This window comes from Salmo salar, unplaced genomic scaffold, assembly GCF_905237065.1.
Source record: "Salmo salar unplaced genomic scaffold, Ssal_v3.1, whole genome shotgun sequence".
NCBI classification, from domain to species: domain Eukaryota; kingdom Metazoa; phylum Chordata; class Actinopteri; order Salmoniformes; family Salmonidae; genus Salmo; species Salmo salar.
The window spans coordinates 37153-62406 of NW_025549279.1; the positions used below are offsets into that span (position 1 = coordinate 37153).

A 25254-nucleotide genomic window follows, 5' to 3' on the forward strand; every position below is an offset into this window, starting at 1 on the left:
AAAGATCTTTTAAGCTGCTAGATGTGTAGGCGTGCTTATATGAAGAGTTTCTTTCCAAAACGCTATGTCCATTTTCAGAAATGTTGGAAAATTAGCTTTTATTGTTTAAAGAACTTATGAAATAGATTCGTTTTTTTTTCACTGTCTAATCATGGCATGGGGTTGTTCAATGACAGACATGTATTTGTTTGAAATCTATCACTTGATGGTTTCATTTCTGAGAGACAAATAATCATGTTTTTTGCAAAACTTTATATCTGCCTCAGTCTCAGAGAAATAAGTAGTACTGCTAGGTTTTACAAAGCCAAATGTAACAAATAACTACCTTTTTTTTTAATTAAAAAAAACTGTACAAATGATACATTTGTGACATCAATATCTAAAAATGAATCAATACAGTAATATGAGTATGTAAGTATGTAAAACATTTACATTTGACATTTTAGTCATTTAGCAGATCTTATTCAGAACAACTTAGAGTTAGTTCATTCATCTTGGGTGACCACATCACAGTCAAATATACAGGATATGAACATGCCATTCCAGCTAGACAATGAAAATACACTGAGTATACCAAGTATTAGGAACACCTTGGATTCACCTGGTCAGTCTGTCATGGAAAGAGCAGCTGTTCTGTGTATATACACTCAGTGTATAGCTTTTTCAAAAAACAAACACATTTTAATACACACCTAAAATTGATAAATAAAAATCTGAGAACAATAATATTTGAGGGGGCCCTAAGCAAAATGTTGCAAATTTCCTGCAATTCTACTCATTTTGTCATGGTGTGGAGAGAGAAATGTGCAGTTTTACAGCTAATTTCCTGCAATTCTACACAATTTATCATAAGGTGGAGAGAAATGTTTTTAAAATGATATCTGACTGAGAGACTAACAAAATCAATAGGGGCCCTCTGGTCGGTAATTCGACCATGATAACTACAAGTTTAGATAAGTTAGCTGCCTAGACTAACACCCCAAACATGTTGCTGACATGGGCTGACTGTCAGTGACTGACATAACAAGGGAAAAAAATGCAGATTCACAACAACATTTCGAAATTGCACCTTGTGTGTTCTACTATTCTAACTCCCAACAGTAAGTTAAGACCCCGACTCAACTTATTTTGTATTTATTTTTTATCAGAGGGGCCTACAAAAGCTGCCCATCTTTGGTGTAGTGTATGACTCATACTTTCTGTTGATATGCTGTATGTGTAGGAATCTACCATCTTAATTGCATGTACACACAGGAAATGTCAGTGTGTACATCTACAGCTATGGCGTGTGCATCCAGGGTCGTGAGTAAACATTATGACGATGGATGGTCAATAGCTTGCTGTCTACTCGGTCGCTATGTTTAGATTTGAGTGTTGGGAGTTTTTATTGTTGCTGATAGGATTTCCCATGACAGAATAGAGGAGATCCATACCCCTAAGAGGGATGACTAATGGTATGGTCCAAACAAACCCTTTAGAGGGGTGTCGCCGTGGCGATCCCTCCATGGGTCTACATGTACATTAAGAGGAGCAAGACTATCAACAACCTTAGCAGTGTCTGACATGGCACCCTATTTCCTACAGTGCATTCGGAAAGTATTCAGACCCCTTGACTTTTTCCAAATTTTGTTACATTACAGCCTTATTCTAAAATGGATTAAATAAATAACAAATCCTCAGCAATCTACACACAATACCCCATACTGACAAAGCGAAAACAGGTTTTGATTTTTTTCTCCAAATGTATTAAAAATAAAATACAGAATTACCTTATTTACATAAGTATTCAGACCCTTTGCTATGAGACTCGAAATTGAGCTGAGTTGCATCCTGTTTCCATTGATCATCCTTGAGATGTTTCTACAACTTGATTGGACTCCACCTGTGGTAAATTATATTAATTGGACATGATTTGGAAAGGCACACATCTCTCTATATAAAGTCCCACAGTTGACAATGGGTGTCAGAGCAAAAAACAAGCCATGAGTTTGTAGGAATTGTCCATAGAGCTCCGAGTTAGGATTGTTTTGAGGCATAGCTCAAGGGAAGCGTACCAAAACATTTCTTCAGCATTGAAATTCCTCAAGAACAAAGTGGCCTCAATCATTCTTAAATAGAAGAAGTTTGGAACCACCAAGACTCTTCCTAGAGCTGGCTGCCTGGCCAAACTAAGCTATGGGGGAGAAGGGCCTTTGTCAGGGAGGTGACCAAGAACCCGATGGTCACTCTGACAGAGCTCCAGAGTTCCTCTGTAGAGATCGGAGAACCTTCCAGAAGGACAACCATCTCTGCAGCACTTCACCAATCTGGCCTTTTATGGTAGATTGTTAGATTGTCCAGTTGGAAGCCACTCCTTAGTAAAAGGCACATGACAGCCCGCTTGGAGTTTGCCAAAAGGCACCTAAAGGACTCTCGGACCATGAGAAACAAGATTCTAGCAAGATTGAAATCTTTGGCCTGAATGCCAAGTGGCAGGGACTGGGAGACTAATCAGGATCGAGGGAAAGATGAACGAAGCAAAGTACAGAGAGATCCTTGATGAAAACCTGCTCCAGAGCACCCAGCACCTCAGACTAGGGCGAAGGTTCACCTTCCAACAGGACAACGACCCTAAGTACACAGCCAGCACAACGCAAGAGTGGCTTTGGGGCAAGTCTCTGAATGTCCTTGAGTGGCCCAGCCAGAGCCCGGACTTGAACCCGATCATACGTCTCTGGAGAGACTTGAAAATAGCTGTACAGCGACGCTCCCCATCCAACCTGACAGAGCTTGAGAGGATCTGCAGAGGAATGGGAGAGACTCCCCAAATACAGGTGTGCTAAACTTGTAGCATCATACCCAAGAAGACTCGCGGCTGTAATCTCTGCCAAAGGTGCTTCAACAACATACTGAGTAAAGAGTCTGCAAAAATGTATTAAAAAAAAACGTTTTTGCTTTATCATTATGGGGTTTTGTGTGTTGAGTGATGAGGAGGAAATGCACTGTATGTAGTGCAATACTTTTGACCAGACGCAGCCTTGCCTGTCTGCTACATAACAGATAAAAGTCTTAGATAATAGTCTTACAGCGTCTACACTTTCTTAAGTGTCTTAACAGTGTTATCTACAATCAGAGTCTCTGACAATTCTGTGAAATCTTGGCTCTCATCTCTCCTGGGAAGACTCACATTCCTTCACTAAGGCTTAGAAATTTGCCCTGCCTGCTCTTTGAAGTTTGAAGGCAATAGAGATGGGAAGTTCACATGCGATTGGGTTTTTTGTAAAAAGTTTCAGCTGGTGAGGATGATTTGGATGATGATTGAAATGTTGTTTTTCCAATGCCATTGTCATAAGGAGAATTTATATACATCTCTTATATGAAATGTTCTGTTTGATGGTGATTTGATGACAGGTCTTGGCTTTATCTCTCTGGTGAACTCGTGATTGGGATGAGACTAGAGGGACTTTGGAATTTTCCCTTTAAACCAATTGTAATTTGGGAGACTCCTTCTCTCATATCTTTCTGTCTCTCTCTCTCTTTTTTTCTTTCTCTCTCTCCGTATTTTATTTATCTCGCTTTTGCACTAGGAGATAGGGTGCCATTTCAGTTTGGCCCCTACTCTGTTTGGCGTTTTCCCCCTCTCCCAATGCCTCCCGTTCCCCTGTGAGGTTCTACTCCATGGCTCCGAGTTACATTTGGTGTCAGTGTTGTGTTTGAATCTGTTTTGAGCGTGTTTGGAAATGCTGCACAACCCTGGATGCCCCTCCTCTCCCTCTCTCCCCTCTGTGCCTTAATTAGGAAGAAAGGGGAACAGACAGCATTTTGCTGTGTGTGGAATGGAACCTAGCCCACTGCCAAGTCACGTCCAAAATGAGGAATAGCATCCTAGCGCTCGGTTCTTTCCAGCCTGAGCAAAGCCATACAGGCTTGCCTGGCTAGTGTAGCCTTGCGTAGCACATGCCCAGTAGGACCAGGGATGGGAATGATGGCCAGTAAGGAGAGATTTCAATCTTTGGGGAGTTACGCTAAATGACACAACATACGAGCCATGGGCTTTCTATTAGCAGATAAGGATAATGCACAGGGGGATTAACTAACCCTCTCTGCTGCTCTCTCTCTCGCTCTCTTTCTCTCCTTCTGCTCTCTCTCCCTCTACACCCCCCCCGCTGTTTCACATAGGTCATGTTTAGATTGCACTGGGCTCCAAATACTTTAACTTGATAATTGAACTAATAATATCCAAATGGTCTTTCTCCTTAACAGCATTCCCCAGACTCCAGACACACACAAGCACATAAACACCCTGTCAAGCATTTAAAGGGGGATACTGTTTCGTTATATCCCTACATGGACCTTTAGTATTTTCCTAGGATTTGTGATGTAATCTATTTTTGGGTTCACATATCAGGAATTGATAGTCATCGTATTGCTTAACACATCAGGTGGACATATTTATTTTCCAAAATCAAAGCATTTCCAAAAACAAATTGTCTTGTTTTCATGTTTTAGACATGGGAAAGCCCTACCAATTTCTCACTTGAGCAGTTGATTGAACTCATGCCCTGTTTGTACAAAGGTTCAACGCATGGCCGTACAAAGATGTGAATGCTTGGTTGATTTCTCTGGAGTAATAAAGTGTATGTTTCATATGATAGGCTGTGTGTGATCTGAGGACTGCACTGTACATCGAGACAAGAAACAACAGAACGTCATCATCGCTTAAGTTATTACTCATTAGCACCACTACTGAATACATCATACAGGAAGAGTTATAAAAATGAAATACTATCCAAATGTACAGGTAGCAGATAAACATACCAATACTGTATATGATTTACACACGTTTAGAAATGATTAATAGATATATCATTTTAAAGCAACTTAAAGTACAGTGAGTATGTTTTTGAATTTGTGGCCCTAGTGGGAATTGAACCCACAACCTTGGCGTTGCAAGCGACATGCTCTTACCAGGACCAGAAAAACACATCTTCTTGATTAACCAATCCAATTGTCTTACTATATGGTGTACTGATGTCAGATGCCCGTCTTTATACTGCATATGTGTATGTATGAGCAACCCTATCCTGACACAGGATTTTTATTTTTTCTGCAGATCGTGAGGACCAGTCCATTCTTTGCACGTGAGTAAAAAAAGAAGACATTTGACACTACACTATCCACTACACTATCCACTACACTTCACACTATACAGTACGTTTAATCCTAAATTACACCTTGTTGTTTTTTCTCCCCACATTTTTCCTAGACGTCACATGGTTGGATGAGGGGGGGGGAATTTAAGGAGGGGGATGTTGAAGAGGGAACAGTAACAGTTATGTAACCCATGGGTTACATAAACACACACTGTGTCCGAAATGGCATCCTATTCCCAATGGGCCCTGGTCAAAAGTAGTGCACTACATAAGGAATGGGGAGCCATTTCAGACACAGCCACAGTTAAACAAATGAGAGACCTCTAATGTCAACATTACCTTTTTCCAGCCTGCTACTGCACTACCCTAACACACTGTGGTCTGTCTGGTGGGATTGAACACTTTGGGGGACAACTATGGTGACATGTCTAATTGGTTTCACATTAAGGATGACAGGAAGTTCAGTGGGTATTTTGATGAATGACAGCTGAAATGCTCATGTCATACAGATGTAGGATTTTAATTTGAGACAGTTTGCGACAGCTGGAGAATAAACTTGCAGCATCAAGAAATGTGAATTATTATGTGTGTCACAGGCGTCGTATAGAGGAGACCAAGGCGCAGCGTGTTGCGTGCTCATAATATATTTTGATGAAAAAACGAACACTTAACAAAAGAAACAAAACAACAGCAAACAGTTCCGTCAGGTAACATACAACTAAACAGAGAATAACTACCCACGAAAACCCCAAAGGAAAACAGGCTGCCTAAGTATGGCTTCCAATCAGAGACAACGATAGACAGCTGCCTCTGATTGGAAACCATACCTGGCCACAACATAGAAAATGACAACATGGAATGAAACTCTAGACAACCCACATAGAAAACCCCAAACACATAGACAAAACACCCCCCTGTCACGCCCTGACCAATCTACTAGGGAACAATGACCTCATACCAGGGTCAGGACGTGACAATGTGGCTTATAATAAACATTTCTGTAGGGGTTGATGCATTTTTTGTTTATGGCAAATAAAGTCTGAAATTTGTAAGTGGAAATTACAAACTTTAGAAGCCGTTTGAAAAGTCAAATACACTCCAAGTTAGCATTTCCTGCTGTGAATGACAATGCTAAGCAACAAAATAGTGATCAAATTAAGATCCTACATCTGTATGTTGTGGGAACCATTATCCAGGGAGTTGTGGGGTTAGGGGTTAGAACACTTCTCTTTTTGTTCTCTCCTTTCTCCTCTTCTCTCCTCCCCTCTCTCCTCTCAGAGAGACAGGAAGTGTGCCCTGTCCTGATTATAAAGACAGATTATTTTTTGTTTGGACTCCATTTTGTTTGTTTACTCATTGCAGAGCAATTATTGAGAATCTCACTGGGACTGGGAGTGAAATGGAATCTCTTGTCTCAATTCTAGTTACTATATAGGCTAAGAGTTGTCAGGCCACACATTCAGGAACATCTTTGGGCCCTAGTTCTAGGGGTTTTAGCTAGTCAGGTCTACTACACATAACAAAACCCAATACACTTCAGCCCCTCTTGGCATGTTGTCTCGTGCCTATTTACAGTAAGCTCTACAGTACGTCAGAGCACCTTTCCTGTCAAGCCTCCAGTGTACCCAGTAGAGGAAATGGGAGGGTCCCTGTCTAAAGTAGAGTGCCCTGGAGCTCCGGGCTCCTTCTATTCTAAAGCGATTGATGACAGGATGCAGCATTCTCTGATCAAATCGACTCACTTCCTGAAGTTTTGCCTGAACAATTTACCAGAGGAGGCTTATTTGGAGAAGTGGGGTTTCATTTTTCTGTTTGTTTGTTGTAGTCAGGGAATGGGAGGTCGGTAATGCAGTAGGGTTGTGGATGGAAGTTTGGAGCTATAGGGTTTCAAAATTCCAGAAGTGTTCCTAATGTTTCCCCCATGTTTTTCCAAAATCCCCGTTGAAAGATTCCCGGAATCAGTAGGAAAAAATCTGCGAGGACATCCTCCAACAGGGATTTCTGAAAAACCTGGGAGCTTTTGGAAAACAAATTCACCTCTAGTTGGGTCAGCTAGGTATAAGCTAGGTATAAGCATGCTCTCTTTCCATATATAGGAGAAACATACGCTACGGGGAATGCCATTATTTGACATGCTCCCTGAGTGTGTATGAAATGAGACTGATGTATTATAAAAACATATGAACCAGGGACTGACTGTGTTGTCGCCATAGTAGACAGGGGTTTGACCTGGTGACGATAGCATTACTTTGTGAAGTATGTTGATGAACATGACATAGCACATGTCATAACAAGTCATGGCATACATAGTCAACATACAGATGTTGGATCTTAATTTGATCACCCTGGTGCGGGATCATTTTTCTACAATGCAGGAAATGTAAAGGTTGTAGTGTATTTGAGGCTTAAAAAGAGTTCTGAAGTTTGTAATTTACACTTTGACATTTCAAACTTGATTTTCCCATATGAAAATGTATCAATGTCTACAAAAATGTCCATTAATTATATTCCACATAATAATTCACATTTCCTGTTGCTGCTGGAATATTTTTCTGCTGTAGCAAACTGTCTCAAATTAAGATCCTACATCTGTAGGGTGGCAAACAATGTACTGTACCATCATCTTTTGAAGTCTAGAGATTTTAATTGCATTTGTTATGTCAATGTAATAGTATTTATATGATAGTGCTGTTTATAACAGCATTGTGTAGGCTTTGTGACAGACTCCTATTATAAATGGTTAGTTTTGTAAGACACATTTCACATAAAAGTGTGAACATAGACAAAACATGAGCTAATGGACTGCTGTTAGGGTGTGGTATGTTGACAATAACATGTTGTACACACACACACACACTGCAGTTTCCCATTCCATTGCTGAGTTTCTCCTCACAATCCTTAGTTACAACCAAAATAAGAATGCATAGGAAGTAGCCACATAGCTCACTAAATCCTTGCTTGGGGTCTTGACATCTCATTTATATGGGGTCATCTCTTTCTCTTTACAATAATTAGAGTGTAGTAAGAGACCTAGCATAATTTCCAAAAGTGAACCAGACCTGGGTTCAAATGCTATTCAAACTCTTTTCTTTCAAATACTTTGAGCAGTTGCTCTATTCTGCCTGGAGTGCCAGATGGGCGGGGGTGGACTGTTTTGGGATTATTCTATTATGTCCAATAAACCAGGCAAGCTCAATCAAGCACAGACAAAGTATTTAAAATAATTTTGAATAGCATTTGAACCCAGGTTTGGAATGAAAATGGCCAAAGCCCAGGATGCTGACCAGCTATCCAGACCAGTGATCCATGGTGGCCACCCTGACCCTGGGATGGTTTAAGACAAACTGTGTTAGAAGAGGAATCCCCTCACTTAGATATACAGAATGAGAGGTCTCTGTCTCAGGGCCTATAGGTCTCTCAGAGGATATTTTCAGGGATTATGGAGTTCTGTGTTTTTACAGTGTGTTGAGGCCTGGGTAGTGTTGTTCTAGACCTGGTGTAAGGAGTGACGCTGTAAGTGGTGTGTGAGTTGAGGCCTGTGTGTGTTGATGCACAGAGTTAGTGTAGTGTGATTTTAGGTTTTTGTATGACAGTTAATGTTGGGCCTGATGTGAGCTTGGTCTGTTGTATTTCGGTGAGGTATGAATGTTATGACGGAATTTTATGATAACATTCATAACGAATGTAGGTCTTCGTAGGAGAGTAGTGTGAATCAGACCTGATGCACAGTATATGCTGTAGTATGAGGTTACGACCTTGTATAGTGTGAGATGATGTCCTGTGGTTGAGGTCCTGTGGATGAGGTACAGATGTAGGATCTTAATTTGATCACACTTTTTATTGTTGAGAATTTTCCTGCACCTCAGAAAAGGAAGATGGGCTTCATGATTTACATAAATTCACTGAAAACCTGCACTAACACACAATTATATAAACAGTATTGCACTTTTCATGTAGTCTACTTTTGGCCAGCTAATACTTTTGGCCAGCTAACCACTGATCAAGCAACATTATGGACTAAACGTTAAAATTATTATTTTGCTATGACAATATACGTCAAATTATGATCTTACATCTTTATGGTGGATACTGGATAGATTCCTGTCGGCCCAGTCGGCCCCATGACAGACAGCCTCTGGTGGATCTTACGAACACCTCTCCTTTTATGGAGTTGTTAGAGCCAGCTGGACGCTAGACTGGGATCATTCAGACAGCAGCATTGCGGTTGGCGTCTCCAGCATCTAGAGATCAAAGGCCAATAAACTACTCTCCCTCATCCTTCTGTAGTTTCCTACCTCTGTTAAATATGTCAAATACCCACCCTTGGCCTTCTGGTTTAGAGGTGTAGGATATGTCTGATACATTTGTTCCCTGCCTTAGTCTTCCTTAAGCCTCAAATACACTGGATTAGGAATGCTGTTTTACTTGATCTGCCTTCAGTGTACATGGGTCTTTTCAGGTTATCAGACTTTTTTTTCTTTGGACCCCCTGGTTTGGTAGTGGGTCAGTCTGACCCTTTAGTTTCCTTTCATCATGGTATAAAGCAGTAGGGTAGAGCTAATCATTTGGTATAGGCACACAGGAAGAGGTTGGATGGCATTACATTACTTTGAACAATGACAAAAACGTTGTGCTTGGGAGTTGATTGTTGTTATTTCACTCTCACTCACGTGGTTCACGGTTTAATTCAAGTGAGTTATTGAACTGTGAACAATCTGTCAGTTCTGTTTTCCCTCTCTCTCGCTCACCCTCTGTTTTTCTGTCTCAAACTCTTTCTTTCTTTCTTTCTTTCACTCTCTCCCTCTGCCCCCTCCCCTCTCTTTCTCTTTCTGTACCCCCACCCTCTCTTTCTTTCTCTCTCTAACCCGTGTCTCCTGCTCTCCAGTGGGGAGTCTGGTGCAGGTAAGACAGAGAACACCAAGAAGGTCATCCAGTATCTGGCTCTAGTGGCCTCTTCTCACAAAGGCAAGAAGGACACCAGTGCTGTAAGTATACTGCAAACTACAACGTTTTTTGTATCTATCTATCTATCTAAGTGGCTATTGTGTGTCAAAAGTGGGGACCTCCCCAAGCCGGTTTCTATGCTCTAAGGGAGACTTGGCCAATGTGTGAGGAAACTGCCCCGTTGAATGATAATTCTGTACCGCAATTTCCTCCAAATAGACACAGCCAGGAGCATTTGTCCACGTGAGTAAAAAAGGGAATGACCCAAGTGTGTTTTGCGTGTGGTGGTGTATGCGTGTTTTCTCCTAGAAATAAGGATTGCATGCGAGAGTGGCTCACTGACAGGTTTTTTGTAGTAAAAAATATATTTCTGACAAGATCCCCCTCCTATCAAGTTCTCCATCTCCTTTGTTGTTGAGCTCAAAATAATACATTTTAAATGTACTATAACATGAGCAATATCATCCCATATCCCCATTGTGTAACAGTGTGCTCATAACTTCCTGATATTACCAGTTATGGACCTCACAACTAAAAAAAACTGCATGATAGTGATTTTTTTTAAATTAACATGCAGCCTTCTCATCCAAATACAAAATGGTAGATAATATGTCAGATGATTTACTTTATATTCCCCCTGAGTTTGGTTGTTAATGTTATGTCGTCCATGGTTTTCCAAAAACACTCTTTCACTGCTTGGGGTTGGAGCCCGGCATTGAAACGGTTAACCACCACCACAGATCGTCACAGATCAACAGAGCACAGTGTGAGCATGTCCATCTACCTTTTCCTGTCTATCAAACGACATCATATCCTGTCACCGAACCCCCCTTACCTCATCCCCTAATCCTAACATCCACCACCCGCCATTTTGTCCTGTGGGCGTTGTGGCGGCGTCTTGCTCCTCCGTAGCGTTACACAGTAGTTGTTCTACCACTTTTGATGATTTGCACCAGTGTGGAGTTTTTCAGACACCATGTGACCTACACGTGACCTTGTGATCTCTGACCTTTGCCCTTTTCATCACAACAGCCAGCTCTCTCGATCTTCGCCCCTGATTTAAAAAAAACAACAACAAAAAACGTGTATTTTCGGACAGCTCCCTACTGTCAGAATCATGCCTGAGTGAGATTCAAATAGTTGGGGGGTACAGGGAGGGGGGAGTAATAGTAATAGGGGGAGTAATAGTCATCATTGTACAGCAATGAAGGGATTAACTTCCAGGTCAAGGGTCAAAAGTTGTTTTTCTTTGCCATTACCCCTCAAGACCTTCAGGAGATGCAGTGAAGCCCAATCATAATTTCATTGTCCAGCCTTCTCTACTACCCACTGGGCACACACTGGTTGAATCAATGCTGTTTCCAGGTCATTTCAATTAAATTACATTGAACCAACGTGGAATTGACGTCTGTGCCCAGTGGGTACTTAGAATGCATGGCCAATACATCGCTTCATACTAAGTAGTATGCTAGTGTGGAGATTAGAATGTAATTCATTTTTTAGAAGCCTACCACCAGCAGTGAACTTAATATGCCTGCTTTAGAACTAGAGTGTCTCTCTCTTCTCCTCCCTCCTTCTCTCCTCCTTTATCTCTCCATTTCAACAGCCTATTAATGACTGATCCTTCCTGTCATCTGTCATTTCCCCTCGCTGTTTCTTTCTCTTTGTTTTTCCTGTCTCTTTTCTCTCTTTCTCTTAGTGGCTGTCTGAAGCGAGCAGGGCCTTCTTTTCCCTGCTGAAAAGGATCTGGTTGCTACTGTCTTTTCACTCAAGTACCAGTAACTCATTATGTTTTAAAATCCATTAACTTGGGTGAGGTTAATCTTTATCTTACTGGGAATTTGTCAATAAGAAGATTTGGCTGATGTGTTCTCATCAAATAGTTTTCTCATAGATCTAGATCTGAAAGGCATGTGACAGACACCTCTGAACACCAGTTAAATCATTTACCTCATTTACATTCATCTGCCCTGTGGTTTTGCACAACATTGTCCTGGTTTCAACTCTCCAGTCTAAAAACACTCATAAAAAAAAACAGGTGTAAGGACCACAACAAGCTATCATTCTCGGCTAGTCAAGATGGGAGAGGTTAAACCATCCACTGCTCCCCCCTCCCCCCTAAGCCAGAGGAGCATTGTTAAGTATGTGTGTGTTTGTGTACACGTGCACATTTCCGTGTGTGTGTTTGACAGAGGTATGCCTGCCTCTGACCCAGCCAGTAAGCTAACGCAGGCCCTTTGATCAAACTGCATATTATCAGATCTGTACAAAGCCTAGAGAAATGCAAAATATTTCATTCCTAGGAAGCACCTTTCTATAGAAATAACAATCCTGTCATCTCTGCGGACCTGGAACACACCCACTGCCTACCTACTAGCACACACTCATATCGCCACCCTCTGCTCTGGCCCCTCTCCAGACCAGCAACACTCTGAATCTACCACCTCCAGCCACTCCCTCCTCACATCCTTCCCCTGGCCCAGCCAGCGAACACTCTAGTGGGCCTCATTTCAACAATCAGGCCCTGGTTGTCTCAGTTTGAGGCAGATTAGTAGTGAAATAAGTCATGTTGGTAGGACATGTGTCCTCAGTGCATAGAGACTAATAGGGGATTAGATGTTCTGGAGTAGTAGGTGCTGTCCGCTCAGTTATAATGCTATTAGGCCCAGTCACGGTGTAGATATACACAGTGTAGAGATGATGATGATGATGATGATGATGATGATGATGATGATGATGATGATATAGGAGTCGAAACTGTTGAAAACAACTGGGTTTGTTGTTTAGGATCTATCTTTAGAAAATGTTCTTTTTTTTCAATTGACTTTCATAGGGCTTGTGCTGCTGTTCCAGCCTTTATTTGACTATTCTATTCACAAATGAATGTCACAGATTTAGTTTAATGTTTGTCATTACGTTGTCATGTCCAGGGGGAGCTGGAAAAGCAGCTTCTGCAGGCTAACCCCATCCTGGAGGCCTTCGGGAACGCCAAGACCATCAAAAATGACAACTCTTCACGATTTGTGAGTTCACCTTTCGCAGACGCGTAGGCCTAAAGTATTTGAGTGGGTCACAGAGTAGTGTCCACTTTTCATGAATCAATTCATTAATTCAAACTATTGATTCATGTAATTTGCATAATGACCTATATCTTTTTTGTGTTATTTAACATTCATCTGACAGTTGGATGTATACTGTACCTCATTGTGTAACATATGACCTACTGTAATCCTGGTGTACCTGTTCCCTTTAGGGTAAATTCATCCGCATCAACTTTGACGTGACTGGCTACATCGTCGGAGCCAACATTGAAACCTGTATCCTTACACAGTGTTACATACTGTAACTCTAAACTGGGGGATCCGGGTTCAGAAAAGCTGTTTTTTTTTTTTGTGTTCACTACCCTGGGAAAACAGCTACAAAAGCTCCTGTGACTTCTGTGTTTGAACAGTAAACATGAACCCAGACCCAAACCTGCGGTATTGGACTGTTGACACATTCCTGTTAGAAGTGTCATGGGTTCTCCTGTGACCGACGGTCAACACTGGGGAGGTCATTGGCATCTGCACAATCACAGAGTCTAAAAAGTGCTGTCACTCCAATAACTCTAAGTTCCCATGGAATGGAATGATGAGATAAGAAATGTTTAGGTTGGAATTATGTATTTGGGTCATGTTGTTTAAAGATGTTTTGGCACAGAGCCCTATTTGTAAAGGTTCATACATACTGTAGTTACAAGTTGCTGAACCGTCCATGTTATCACATACAGGTTGCCAAGAACATATCAGAAATGGAGATAATGAAGCGCCAGTGTCATCTAATATAATGTATAGTTCACCGTGTATGTTCACTGTAAGATGACAAAATAGACAAGCTTGTTTGTAAATAACTTTCTTTGGACTGTTTTCCTCTCAAGCATAAACTTGAAACTCCATCCAGAGCATTAGAATGTATATCCTTAACGGCTGTTCTCAGACCTGCTGGAGAAGTCTCGTTGTATCAGACAGGCCAAGACAGAGAGAGCCTTCCACATCTTCTACTACATGGTGGCTGGGGTCAAGGACAAGCTCCGCGGTAAGATCTGGGTTGTGTTCCCTATTCCCTAGGTAGTGTATTACATTTGACCAGGGTCCATAGGGCTCTGGTCAAAAGTAGTGCACTCTGTAGGGAATAGGGTGCCATTTTAGATTTAGATCAGGGTTCCTGATCAACCTGATGATTGTCATGGTGGAGGAGAGTAGGAGATTTAATCTGTACTGCAGGACAGGCAGTTGTGGAAGTCCCACTTTTCATCTCATTGACCCCAGACAACCAGAAGCAGAATCATTCTGTACACAATCAAATATTATTATTTCTTGATAATACAGAGCTCGAATTTCTAGAACTCTCCACTCCATCAATGAAAACCCTCAACCGTTGTTTTTCCAGATGCGCTCCTGTACGTGATTGAACGTAGAGCTAGAATTTCTAGAACTGTCATAATTAAACACACTGAATCATTGTCATTCCAGAGGAGCTTCTGCTGGAGAACTTCAGTGCCTACCGTTTCCTGATTGCGGGCCATGTCTCGATCTCGGGCCAGCAGGACGACGAGATGTACGAGGAGACCATGGAGGCCATGAACATCATGGGTATCACTGAGGAAGAGAGGACAGGTACTGTATCAGTCAATAAATTAATCCATTTATCAAATCAACACAAAAAGTCCTACATGTGACCATGAACATCATGGGCCTTACCGAGAACAAGAAGATGGGTAGTTTATCAATCAATCAACCTATTGATTAATTGAATCAGCTAATAAATGAATTGATACATCAATCAATTATTCAATCACCTTAACAAGTCCTGCATGAGACCATGCACAGCATGGGCCTCACTGAGGATGAGGGGATAGGTAGGCTACAGTACAGGGCTATTCTATTCAATCACAACAAACTCTTCATTACTAGAGCGATTACACTATACTGTATATATTATATGATATAACTTTCAGGAATAACCAGGCTATGACTTGGGTCTAGGGTTTTTTCTTCAAGATCACATGGTCAGGATAACCCGGTGGCCCTACATCAGTACGTCAAATACATTAGACCCAGTAAACTAGGTGTGCAGATCTTAGATAGCTAAGGGTGACTGACTAGCTAGGATGACAAGGGATAGAATATGGCAGGTCATGGCTGCCATTTTGATTTGTCCCTGTACTTACTGTAATTGACCTGTGCTGTCTGTGTCCTCTAGGCATCCTGAAGGTGTGCTCCACGGTGCTGCAGTTGGGAAACATAGAGTTCAAGAAGGAGAGGAACCAGGAGCAGGCCACCATGCCAGACAACACAGGTTAGAGGAGGACATGAGATGGCAGATAGTGCACAAGTTATGTATATATTATGTTGTTATTTGACATGGTATGTTATATGTTGTGCTATGAATATGGTATGTATTATGCCACTTATATTAAATGGAGTACATGCTGTATGTTATTAATGTGTAGGACAATAGCACATCTACTTTCTTTCTGGGTCTTTGTTTCTTACCTCTCTAGCGGCTCAGAAGGTGTGCCACCTCCAGGGCATCAACGTGGTAGACTTCACCAGAGCCATCCTCACACCTCGCATCAAAGTGGGCAGAGAGGTGGTGCAGAAGGCCCAGACCAAAGAGCAGGTACATATTGCTTTGGCAGGCTGAAATTCAGACAGTCCTGCTTGCCTGTTTCCCAGACTCAGATTTTATGTCCTGGACTAAAAAACATATTCAAAGGAGAATCTCCACTGTTTTTTGGTCCAGAAATAGGCCATACTGCTGGGCTGAATTTGAGACCGTTTTAAACTATGTTTAGTTTTCAGTTATCCATATTTTATTCTGTTTCCTCCAGGCTGACTTTGCCATAGAGGCCTTGGCCAAGGCTATGTATGAGCGTCTGTTCCGCTGGCTGCTAGCTAGGGTCAACAAGGCTCTGGACAAGACCAAACGCCAGGGAGCGTCCTTCTTGGGCATCCTCGACATTGCTGGCTTTGAGATCTTTGAGGTGAGTGAGGGGATTCATATGATTGCATGGAAGGATTCATAGGGTTCTATGTACGATATCTTGGATAAGACTTGGGCCACATGCTATACATCAAAGCTGAGCTATTAAGTTGTATTAAGGTGAAGGAAAAGACTTGGGGGCCTAGCACACAACCCTGCGGCACACCAAACTGTCTTTAGTGAAAACTCAAATTCTTCTTCTCTCCCGTCTCTTGCAGGATAACTCCTTTGAGCAGCTGTGCATCAACTACACAAACGAGAAGCTGCAGCAGCTGTTCAACCACACCATGTTCGTCCTGGAGCAAGAGGAGTACCAGAGGGAGGGAATTGAATGGAGCTTCATCGACTTCGGCCTGGACCTGCAGCCCTGCATTGAGCTCATCGAGAGGCCAGTGAGTGGGAAGACTGTAGAAAACACTCTTTAGGTGTAAAATGTATGCATTCAAGACATTAAATGGATACAGATTAAGACTAGTCCTTGACGAAATAGCATTCTCAGGGTAGATTCTACATTGAAAGAGCTTTTTAGTTCAGTGCTAGGCTTAATCTGTGTCCTGGAAACCTTTCCTAGATATATTAAGAAACCAGGAAAATATTTATTTGAGTTATGTTTTCTCCACAGAACAATCCTCCTGGTATTCTGGCCCTGTTGGATGAGGAGTGTTGGTTCCCCAAAGCCACAGACATCTCCTTCGTGGAGAAACTCATGAACACCCAGGCCAGCCACATCAAGTTCAGCAAACCCAAACAGCTGAAGAGCAAGACAGAGTTCTCTGTGCACCACTATGCTGGAAAGGTGTGTATCTATCATTTTTGTGGTGCTGTGTGGCTCAGTAAGAGGGTAAGAGGGACAAGGTTGTGAGTTCATTTCCCACAGGGATCACATACAAATACAAGAAATGTGTGGTGTTTTGCCTGTAGGTGGACTACAATGCTGATAATTGGTTGACAAAGAACATGGACCCTCTCAACGACAACGTCATAGCACTGCTTAACAGCTCGTCCAACACGTTTATCCAGGATCTCTGGAAAGATGGTAAGTCCCCCTGGACTCCAGTTAGTAGTTGCCTTTTTAGCATCGAGATGGAGTCTCAAGATGGATACATATACCCTTTCATTTTGTGTAACTAGCTCTGGTTGAAAATATTGCCTCCTAAGCGTGGTAACCAGATCTATTCCATGATTAGCCAACTGGTGTCATGTTTGGCATACAGGCTGCCAGTGTCCTAACCTAACCCAAATCCTAAAACAAACCCCCTCTCTGTCATAATGTGCCTCAGCGGACCGCGTGGTGGGCCTGGAGACCATGGCCAAGATGTCCGACAGCTCCATGCCCAGCGGCTCCAAGACCAAGAAGGGCATGTTCCGGACCGTGGGTCAGCTCTACAAGGAGTCCCTGGCCAAGCTCATGACTACGCTGCACAACACCCAGCCCAACTTCGTCAGATGTATCATCCCTAACCACGAGAAGAGGGTAGGCACTAGGCATAGACATTATTCACAATGTGGCCATTGTGCAATAGAACATTCAGCTGTGAATAAGATCTATTAGGCTGCAAGTCGAGGGAGGTTCCCTTCACCCTGTTGCCAGTGTCTAAGTGGAGTGAAGAAATCCACTTGATTCAATTTGATTTCTATTTGATTCAATTCCAGCCTACCTCAGTTCACCACTATTGTTCCCCTTGTAGGGGCATTCCATTTAAAGTGTAGTTGTTTGTTGATGCAGAGGAGAGGTGCAAGCAACTCCCTCTATAAAATGGGAAAAAATACCATATTAGATTAGCGGCAAGACGCCCTGTTTGTCTGATAAAGGCAATTTAAGACATTTGAATGGAATTAAGTGTTTCCTCCCCCAGGTGTGAAGGAGTGTTAAGTATTTTCTTCTCCAACTGCTTTTTCTACTATTTCACTTTCAATCTTAACCTTTTTAGAACAAATCTAAAGAATAACTTTATGTACTTATTTCTATTTGTAAGGTAAGGAGCCGTAAATAATCTCGCCCTTACTGTAATGTTTGCTATGCTTGGGTATTTGTAACAAATTGATGATGTTTGTATACAATATGTAAAGCAAATGTAATCACATTCATTGATCCTATATCCTGACCCGTTGTCCTCAGGCGGGGAAACTGGACGCCCATCTGGTCTTGGATCAGCTGAAGTGCAACGGTGTGTTGGAGGGCATCCGTATCTGCCGGCAAGGATTCCCCAACCGAATCCTCTTCCAGGAGTTCCGTCAGCGGTGAGTAGACGAATGGAAGAATCTGTTGCCTTAGAATGGTTAAACCAGCCTGGACACTGTCACTCACCATGGTTTCACCGTTCAGTCTGGTTTAACCAGACTATACTATTGCCTACTATCCAGTGCATTCAACATTGGCATGTATCAAACATAGCCAGTGGTAAACATTTCTCTTAAATCGGACTTTGTCTCTGTCTCAATATTTTCACTCTACAGTTACGAGATCCTGGCGGCTAGTGCTATTCCCAAGGGATTCATGGATGGCAAACAGGCGTGTGGTCTCATGGTAAGAAAGTGGAGCCATTTCCAAATCCTAGCATCAGGACTGTTATCATATCAAGTCTATAAAAACAGCCTTGCATATTCTCTTCTCTGGAATTCTACCAAGATGAGACACCAAGTACCAAGATAGAAACCAAGTTGGTACCAACTCTGCAACATACCAAGCTCAATTCCCCTTTTCTCACATTCCTTTCCTGTCCCATTTCCTGGTTCTGTAGATTAAGCACCTGGATCTGGACCCCAACTTGTACCGGATTGGTCAGAGTAAGATATTCTTCCGTGCACGGCGTGTTGGCCCAGCTCGAGGAGGAGAGAGATCTGAAGATTACGGTGGTCATTATCGCCTTCCAGTCCCAGGCTAGAGGTTTCCTGGCCAGAAAGTGAGCAATGGCCATAGTGTTGACACTGCTTTAATACAATAAAGCCCTCAGTCTATATATCAATTCTACCCAGCTAACAACATTTTGTCCTGGGAACATCCCCTAAATGTTAGCAAAAGTCCAGGGGACGTCGCAATGTAATGTTCCCAGGACAGACGTTTGTTCTATTTTTCTGATTCTGGTTCCGAAAGTGCCACCATGTATGCTGTTATTAGCACTGTCCACAATTGAAACTGAATCAGTGAAAATGGCTTTTATGAGCCAATAAATGCTACATTACAGTGGTCAATGTTGGTTCCGCTACTGCGTTCTAACAGGGCCTTTGCTAAGAGACAGCAGCAACTGATGGCCATGAAGGTGATTCAGAGGAACTGTGCTGCCTACCTCAAACTCAGGAACTGGCAGTGGTGGAGACTCTTCACCAAGGTAGAGTTTCAACAACATTAACTATTCAACACATTCCATTAGTTGATGTCTGTCCTACTTACCAAGGATATCAGATATAGACTTTGGTGGCGGATGCAGTGTTGACCAAGTCATGTCATCCTGACCTGCAGGTCAAGCCTCTGTTGCAAGTGACCCGCCAGGAGGAGGAGATGGGCCTGAAGGACGAGGAGCTGCAGAAGGCCAAGGAGTCTGCAGTGAAGTACGAATCAGAGCTGAAGGAGATCACCCTGAAACACACAACAGTATGTATAGGGGACCATTCGCCAGGAACACACTATGTGCTTTCCACAATCTTTGTAGGGATTATGTTGCCATTTTTCAGATATTAGTTTGAATTAAATTACTATTGTAACCCCTTTTCCCCACTTTCATTGCCTCAAAAAAAAGTATTGGCATTTACATAAGAAGTGTTATGAAATAAAAACATTAAAACTCGAGAAAGTTTGGTGTATCACAGGGTTGTGTGCTGGGCCCCCTACACTTTTCTTTCTATTCAGCTCTCTTTGCTTTTTCTCTGGCTCCTTTTCTATCCAGATTATGGAGGAGAGGAACGCATTGCAGGAGCAGCTGCAGGCTGAGACCGAGCTGTATGCAGAGGCGGAAGAGATGAGGGTGCGACTGGCCGCTAAGAAGCAGGAGCTGGAGGAGATCCTCCATGAAATGGAGGCCAGGTTGGAAGAGGAGGAAGACCGCGCTCAGGCCCTGCAGGTGGATAAGAAAAAGATGCAGCAACAGATGCAGGTTTGTTTGACCTTTTCTTTCCTTCTGTCTTTCACCTTGACTTTGTATTTTGGAGTTTTATTTCGGGGTGTGTGTTGCTAGTCATGTTAAGTCACGACGGTAGCCTAGAGGTTAGGGTTGCTGGTTTGAATCCTAAGTCTGGCAGTTCTTCTTGGTTCGTTTTTAGGACCTGGAGGAGCATCTGGAGGAGGAGGAGGATGCCCGTCAGAAGCTGCAGCTGGAGAAGGTAGCATGTGAAGGCAAGATCAAGAAGTTAGAGGACGATGTCTTAGTGATGGAGGACCACAACACCAAACTGTTAAAGGTCAGTTATAGTACTATGTCTCAGGCGTCATATGAGACATATTGTCAAGGCTATGGGCCATTAAAGGAACATTTGAGTGTTTTCGTCTATCAAGAGAGACTAGTGTGTCAGTTACCATATGTCTCAAGCATCATAAAAGAAGCATTGTCAAGTCTCTGGGCCCATGGGTCCATGAGTGCAATGAAGATTTGATAATGACTGTTGATCCTGTTTTCCATTTGTCCACTCAATCGGCATTTAATGAAAGCAGGGTTATGACATTTAGGATTTACACTGTGTGGTTACCTGTTTGCCATGTTTACCCTGTTTTAGGAGAGGAAACTAATGGAAGAGAGGCTAGCAGATTTCAGCTCCAACCTTGCAGAGGAGGAAGAGAAGTCCAAAAACCTGACCAAGCTCAAGAACAAACACGAGTCAATGATCTCTGAACTTGAGGGTTCGTATCAATCTTTTACCCCATCCAGACATCAAATAAACCACTCTCACTGGATACCACACCTATTCAGTTATCAAGCAACAATGCACATCTTTGTCCGTACAAATAGTGGCTTTGGGGGTTTTCCTGACCATGTGACCTGACCAGGAACAACTCCTAGCCATATCCATACAGGAGCATCCTATATCGTAACCAATCTGTGTTGTCCTTAAGTTTGTCGGAAGAACGTATTGAAGCTATTCAGCCACTACACACATCTTCATCCATGGAGTAACCTTCCATATATTTCTTTATCTTTTGTCCTCTAGTCCGTCTGAAGAAGGAGGAGAAGGGTCGGCAAGAGCTGGACAAAGCAAAGCGTAAGCTGGAGGCGGAGTCTAACGACCTCCAGGAGCAGATAGCCGACCTGCTGGCCCAGATCGCTGAGCTCAAAGCCCAGCTGGCTAAGAAGGAGGAGGAGCTACAGGCTGCTCTAGCCAGGTGGGCACCAAACACTGGATTTTGATATTTATTTTTGTAATTGTGTCACTTTTCATTATTCTTTCTTTTTGAGCCCCCTTCAGTTGTTTTATAGATCCTCACATGATACTGTGATAAAGTCAACATTACACTTGTATATGACCTCTAAAACACAGCACCAAATGTAACAAATGTAATATCTATTGATATTAACATCAGCTCAGAATACGCCTTCTTTTATTAGTGATACGTTTTATCTTGAAATCATCCACAAACAACGTATTAACAATGTATAAACAACATATAAACAATGTTCATCAATGTTCACCTTTTCCCCCTAGGCTAGAGGACGAGATGGCCCAGAAGAACAATGCCCTAAAGAAGATCCGGGAGCTGGAGGGCCACATCTCAGACCTTCAGGAGGACCTGGACTCAGAGCGCCAGGCCAGGAACAAGACTGAGAAGGCCAGGAGGGACCTGGGAGAGGAGCTGGAGGCCCTCAAGTCTGAGCTGGAGGATACACTTGACAGCACCGCTACCCAGCAGGAGCTCCGGTGAGTACAAATACTAGGCAGTGGCTCTGTTCCAATATCCACACTGGCATACCATTTAGTATGAAGCAATATATTCTTAGTGAATGCTAGTATGGACATTGGAACGTAGCCATTTGGTCATTTGTCTGTATATTCATACAGTCTAGGGTAGTACTTGGTCTATTCAATCACTCATGCAATTCATCATCTGTCCATCCATTCTTTCATCCATCCACCCACTCACCCATCCATCCATTCACCCATCCATTCATCCGCTCATCTCTGCAGGGCGAAGAGAGAACAGGAGGTGACCCTGTTGAAGAAGGCCATGGACGACGAGGGTCGGACCCACGAGGCCCAGGTGCAGGAGATGAGACAGAAACACACCCAGGCCGTAGAGGAGCTCACAGAGCAGCTGGAGCAGTCCAAACGGGTAAGGAAATGTAGCTACACTACTAGGCCTGTTCAAGTGCCCAAAGTTCTGTATCTGATTGTATAGCATCATCACTGGCCAGATTTGACGTGACTCTAACTGACTACATTCTGAAGCATATGATAACTTCATGTGTGCATGAATCCATCTTCCACAGAACAGGATACATTTTACTGTTCTATTATGGAAGCTCTATGTATTAGCACTCTGGTTTCAGGATACGGAAAAATCCATATGTATTAGATGCTGTGTGGGCCTACCTACATTATATAGTATTTCCATTGACTGGTTGAATCCCCTTCCTCTCTGTGTACCCCAGGTGAAGTCGAACCTGGACAAGGCCAAGCAGGCCCTGGAGAAGGAGACGTCGGAGCTGACGGTGGAGGTGCGCTCCCTGACCACGGCCAAACAGGACGTGGAGAACAAGAAGAGGAAGGTCGAAGGTCAGCTGAACGAGCTGCAGGCACGCTTCACCGACAGCGAGAAGCAGAAGGGCGAACTGGGAGAGCGGTGCTCCAAGATCACTGTGAGTGACGACGATGAGGGGTCGCACAATGATGACATCATCACACAGAGCCCATATGGCCATAATTCATAAAAAATGTGTACCTGCTGGAACACCCATAGACCCACACAGGGACCTTATTCTTTGTTCTTTGTAGAATGATATTAGTTATGTAGAATGACGCACGATGCAATAGATGAATGGATGAAATAGTCCATAGATATAGAAGACAAGTTTCACTAGCTAGATGAGATGCTGACTAATATCCCATCTCTTTCTCTACACAGATTGAGCTAGAGAGTGTCACCAACCTCCTGAATGAAGCCGAGGGGAAGAACATCAAGCTGAGCAAAGATGTCTCCACTCTCAGCGCCCAAGTCCAAGACACACAAGTACACACACATACATCCTGTTTATTCTGTACTGCATATTCATGCAAGCTAACATTTCATTGTAAGTATATTTTAAGTGAGATATTACCAAAAGGACTCACCGTAACTGCTCTATGTGTTGTTCAATGCTGGTTTATGATATCCTGTATGTAGAACTTGTTGCTCATTGGTTGGCGTTTGATACTGAACTTTGACCTTGTCTCTGCCCTCCTCAGGAGCTGCTGGCTGAGGAGACCCGTCAGAAGCTGCAGTTCTCCACGAAGCTGCGTCAGATGGAGGACGACCGCAACAGTCTGCAGGAACAGCTGGAGGAGGAGGTGGAGGCCAAGAGGAACGTGGAGAGACACGTGTCCACCCTCAACATACAGGTCAGAGTTCAGACACCGGGTCAGACACTGGCGTCAAATGGTAAAACCTCATTGAGATGGATACTGCATGTGAAGAGATCCATCTTGTTACCATTTCAAGTGGACATTTCCTGTGCGTTATGGTCCCAAAACAAGAGATCGTAGTGGTCATTTGGAGTTAGCGTATTGGGACAGTCAAATACAGCATCCACTTAAAATGAAGACTAGCTGGAAATGAGAAGGTGTTCTCAGTCAACAAACCTGGTAAAATAACAGTTAAATGAACAAATAATGAAAACATGAAGAAAGTACATTTATACACTTGTTTACACTATTTTCCTTGTATCACCAGCTGTCAGACTCCAAGAAGAAGCTAGAAGAAATGGCCGGCAACAATGAGCTCCTGGAGGAGAGCAAGAAGCGTCTTCAGAGAGACCTGGAAGCGTCCAACACCCAGTTCGAGGAGAAGGCCTCTGCCTACGACAAGCTGGAGAAGACCAAGAACCGTCTGCAGCAGGAGCTAGAGGACATCCTCATGGACCTGGACAACCAGAGGACCGTCGTCTCCAACCTGGAGAAGAAGCAGAAGAAGTTCGACCAGGTCAGTCAACCAACCAACTGCAAAACTGGTCGACATAACATTATAAGGATGGAAATGAGGCAATACCAACCTGTTTTGCCTGCTGGTACAACAGACATATCAAAATGCTGACAGTAATCAAAGCAATTGTGATGCATGTTATGTTAAAGATAAACAGGGTGTAGGAGAATGTAAATAAGGAGAAAATATTTACATAAACCATGCAACAACAAAAAAAAGACTTCTCTTTAACTACTTTCTCTGCCGTGTAAGTGAAATCAAATTTATTTGGACTTGAAAGTCATCTGAACTTACCTTCTCCACTTCACTCTTTCTTCCAGATGTTGGCCGAGGAGAAGACCATCTCCAGTAAGTACGCTGATGAGAGGGACCGTGCTGAGGCAGAGGCCAGGGAGAAGGAGACCAAGGCCCTGTCTCTGGCCCGTGCTCTGGAGGAGGCCCAGGACAGCAGGGAGGAGCTGGAGAGAGCCAACAAGTCCCTGAGGACTGAGATGGAAGACCTGGTCAGCTCTAAGGACGACGTGGGCAAGAGTGTGAGTGTGGACAATCAACTTCTCTGGAATCTATGGGCCAGATTCCCAGATACTGATCAAGCCTAGTCCTGGACTAAAAGTATCTTTCAATGGAGCCTCTTTCCATGGAGATTGAGCCTGATTTTTAATCCAGGACTAGGTTTAATCACTTTTTAAAATTTTTTTAAATGGCAATATTCTTAAACCACCAATAGGTGGCAGGCATGTCCACAACCTTTTCTCACCCACCCACCCCTCCATCCCATCTGTAGGTCCATGAGTTGGAGAAGGGGAAGCGTGGGCTAGAGGCCCAGGTGGAGGAGATGAAGACCCAGCTGGAGGAGCTGGAGGACGAGCTGCAGGCTGCAGAGGACGCCAAGCTGCGTCTGGAGGTCAACATGCAGGCCCTGAAGGCCCAGTTCGATAGGGACCTGGTGGGACGTGACGAGATGGGAGAGGAGAAGAAGAGACAGCTCATAAAGCAGGTAGGGAAAGAAGAAAAACTGTAAAGAGGAAAAGCCACCATCTTGTTACACAGAAA

At 43.1% G+C, this 25254-nt stretch overlaps 1 protein-coding gene across 1 annotated transcript in view; it reads left to right on the plus strand.

The window, feature by feature from the left end:
• LOC100380663 (myosin-11) overlaps positions 1-25254 on the plus strand; it is a 35018-nt gene that overhangs the window by 3905 nt on the left and 5859 nt on the right. Inside the window, 32 exon segments of the mRNA XM_014130762.2 lie at positions 5093-5120; positions 10018-10117; positions 10296-10319; positions 13007-13099; positions 13330-13393; positions 14052-14150; positions 14588-14731; positions 15318-15413; positions 15619-15737; positions 15949-16101; positions 16319-16492; positions 16723-16896; positions 17022-17136; positions 17381-17574; positions 18220-18341; positions 18558-18627; positions 18842-18907; positions 18909-19003; positions 19321-19429; positions 19561-19692; positions 19985-20191; positions 20358-20495; positions 20808-20931; positions 21240-21411; positions 21732-21944; positions 22212-22356; positions 22676-22882; positions 23149-23253; positions 23469-23621; positions 23953-24201; positions 24522-24734; positions 24986-25198. Of these exon segments, the coding sequence (XP_013986237.2) occupies positions 5093-5120; positions 10018-10117; positions 10296-10319; positions 13007-13099; positions 13330-13393; positions 14052-14150; positions 14588-14731; positions 15318-15413; positions 15619-15737; positions 15949-16101; positions 16319-16492; positions 16723-16896; positions 17022-17136; positions 17381-17574; positions 18220-18341; positions 18558-18627; positions 18842-18907; positions 18909-19003; positions 19321-19429; positions 19561-19692; positions 19985-20191; positions 20358-20495; positions 20808-20931; positions 21240-21411; positions 21732-21944; positions 22212-22356; positions 22676-22882; positions 23149-23253; positions 23469-23621; positions 23953-24201; positions 24522-24734; positions 24986-25198 (4310 nt within the window).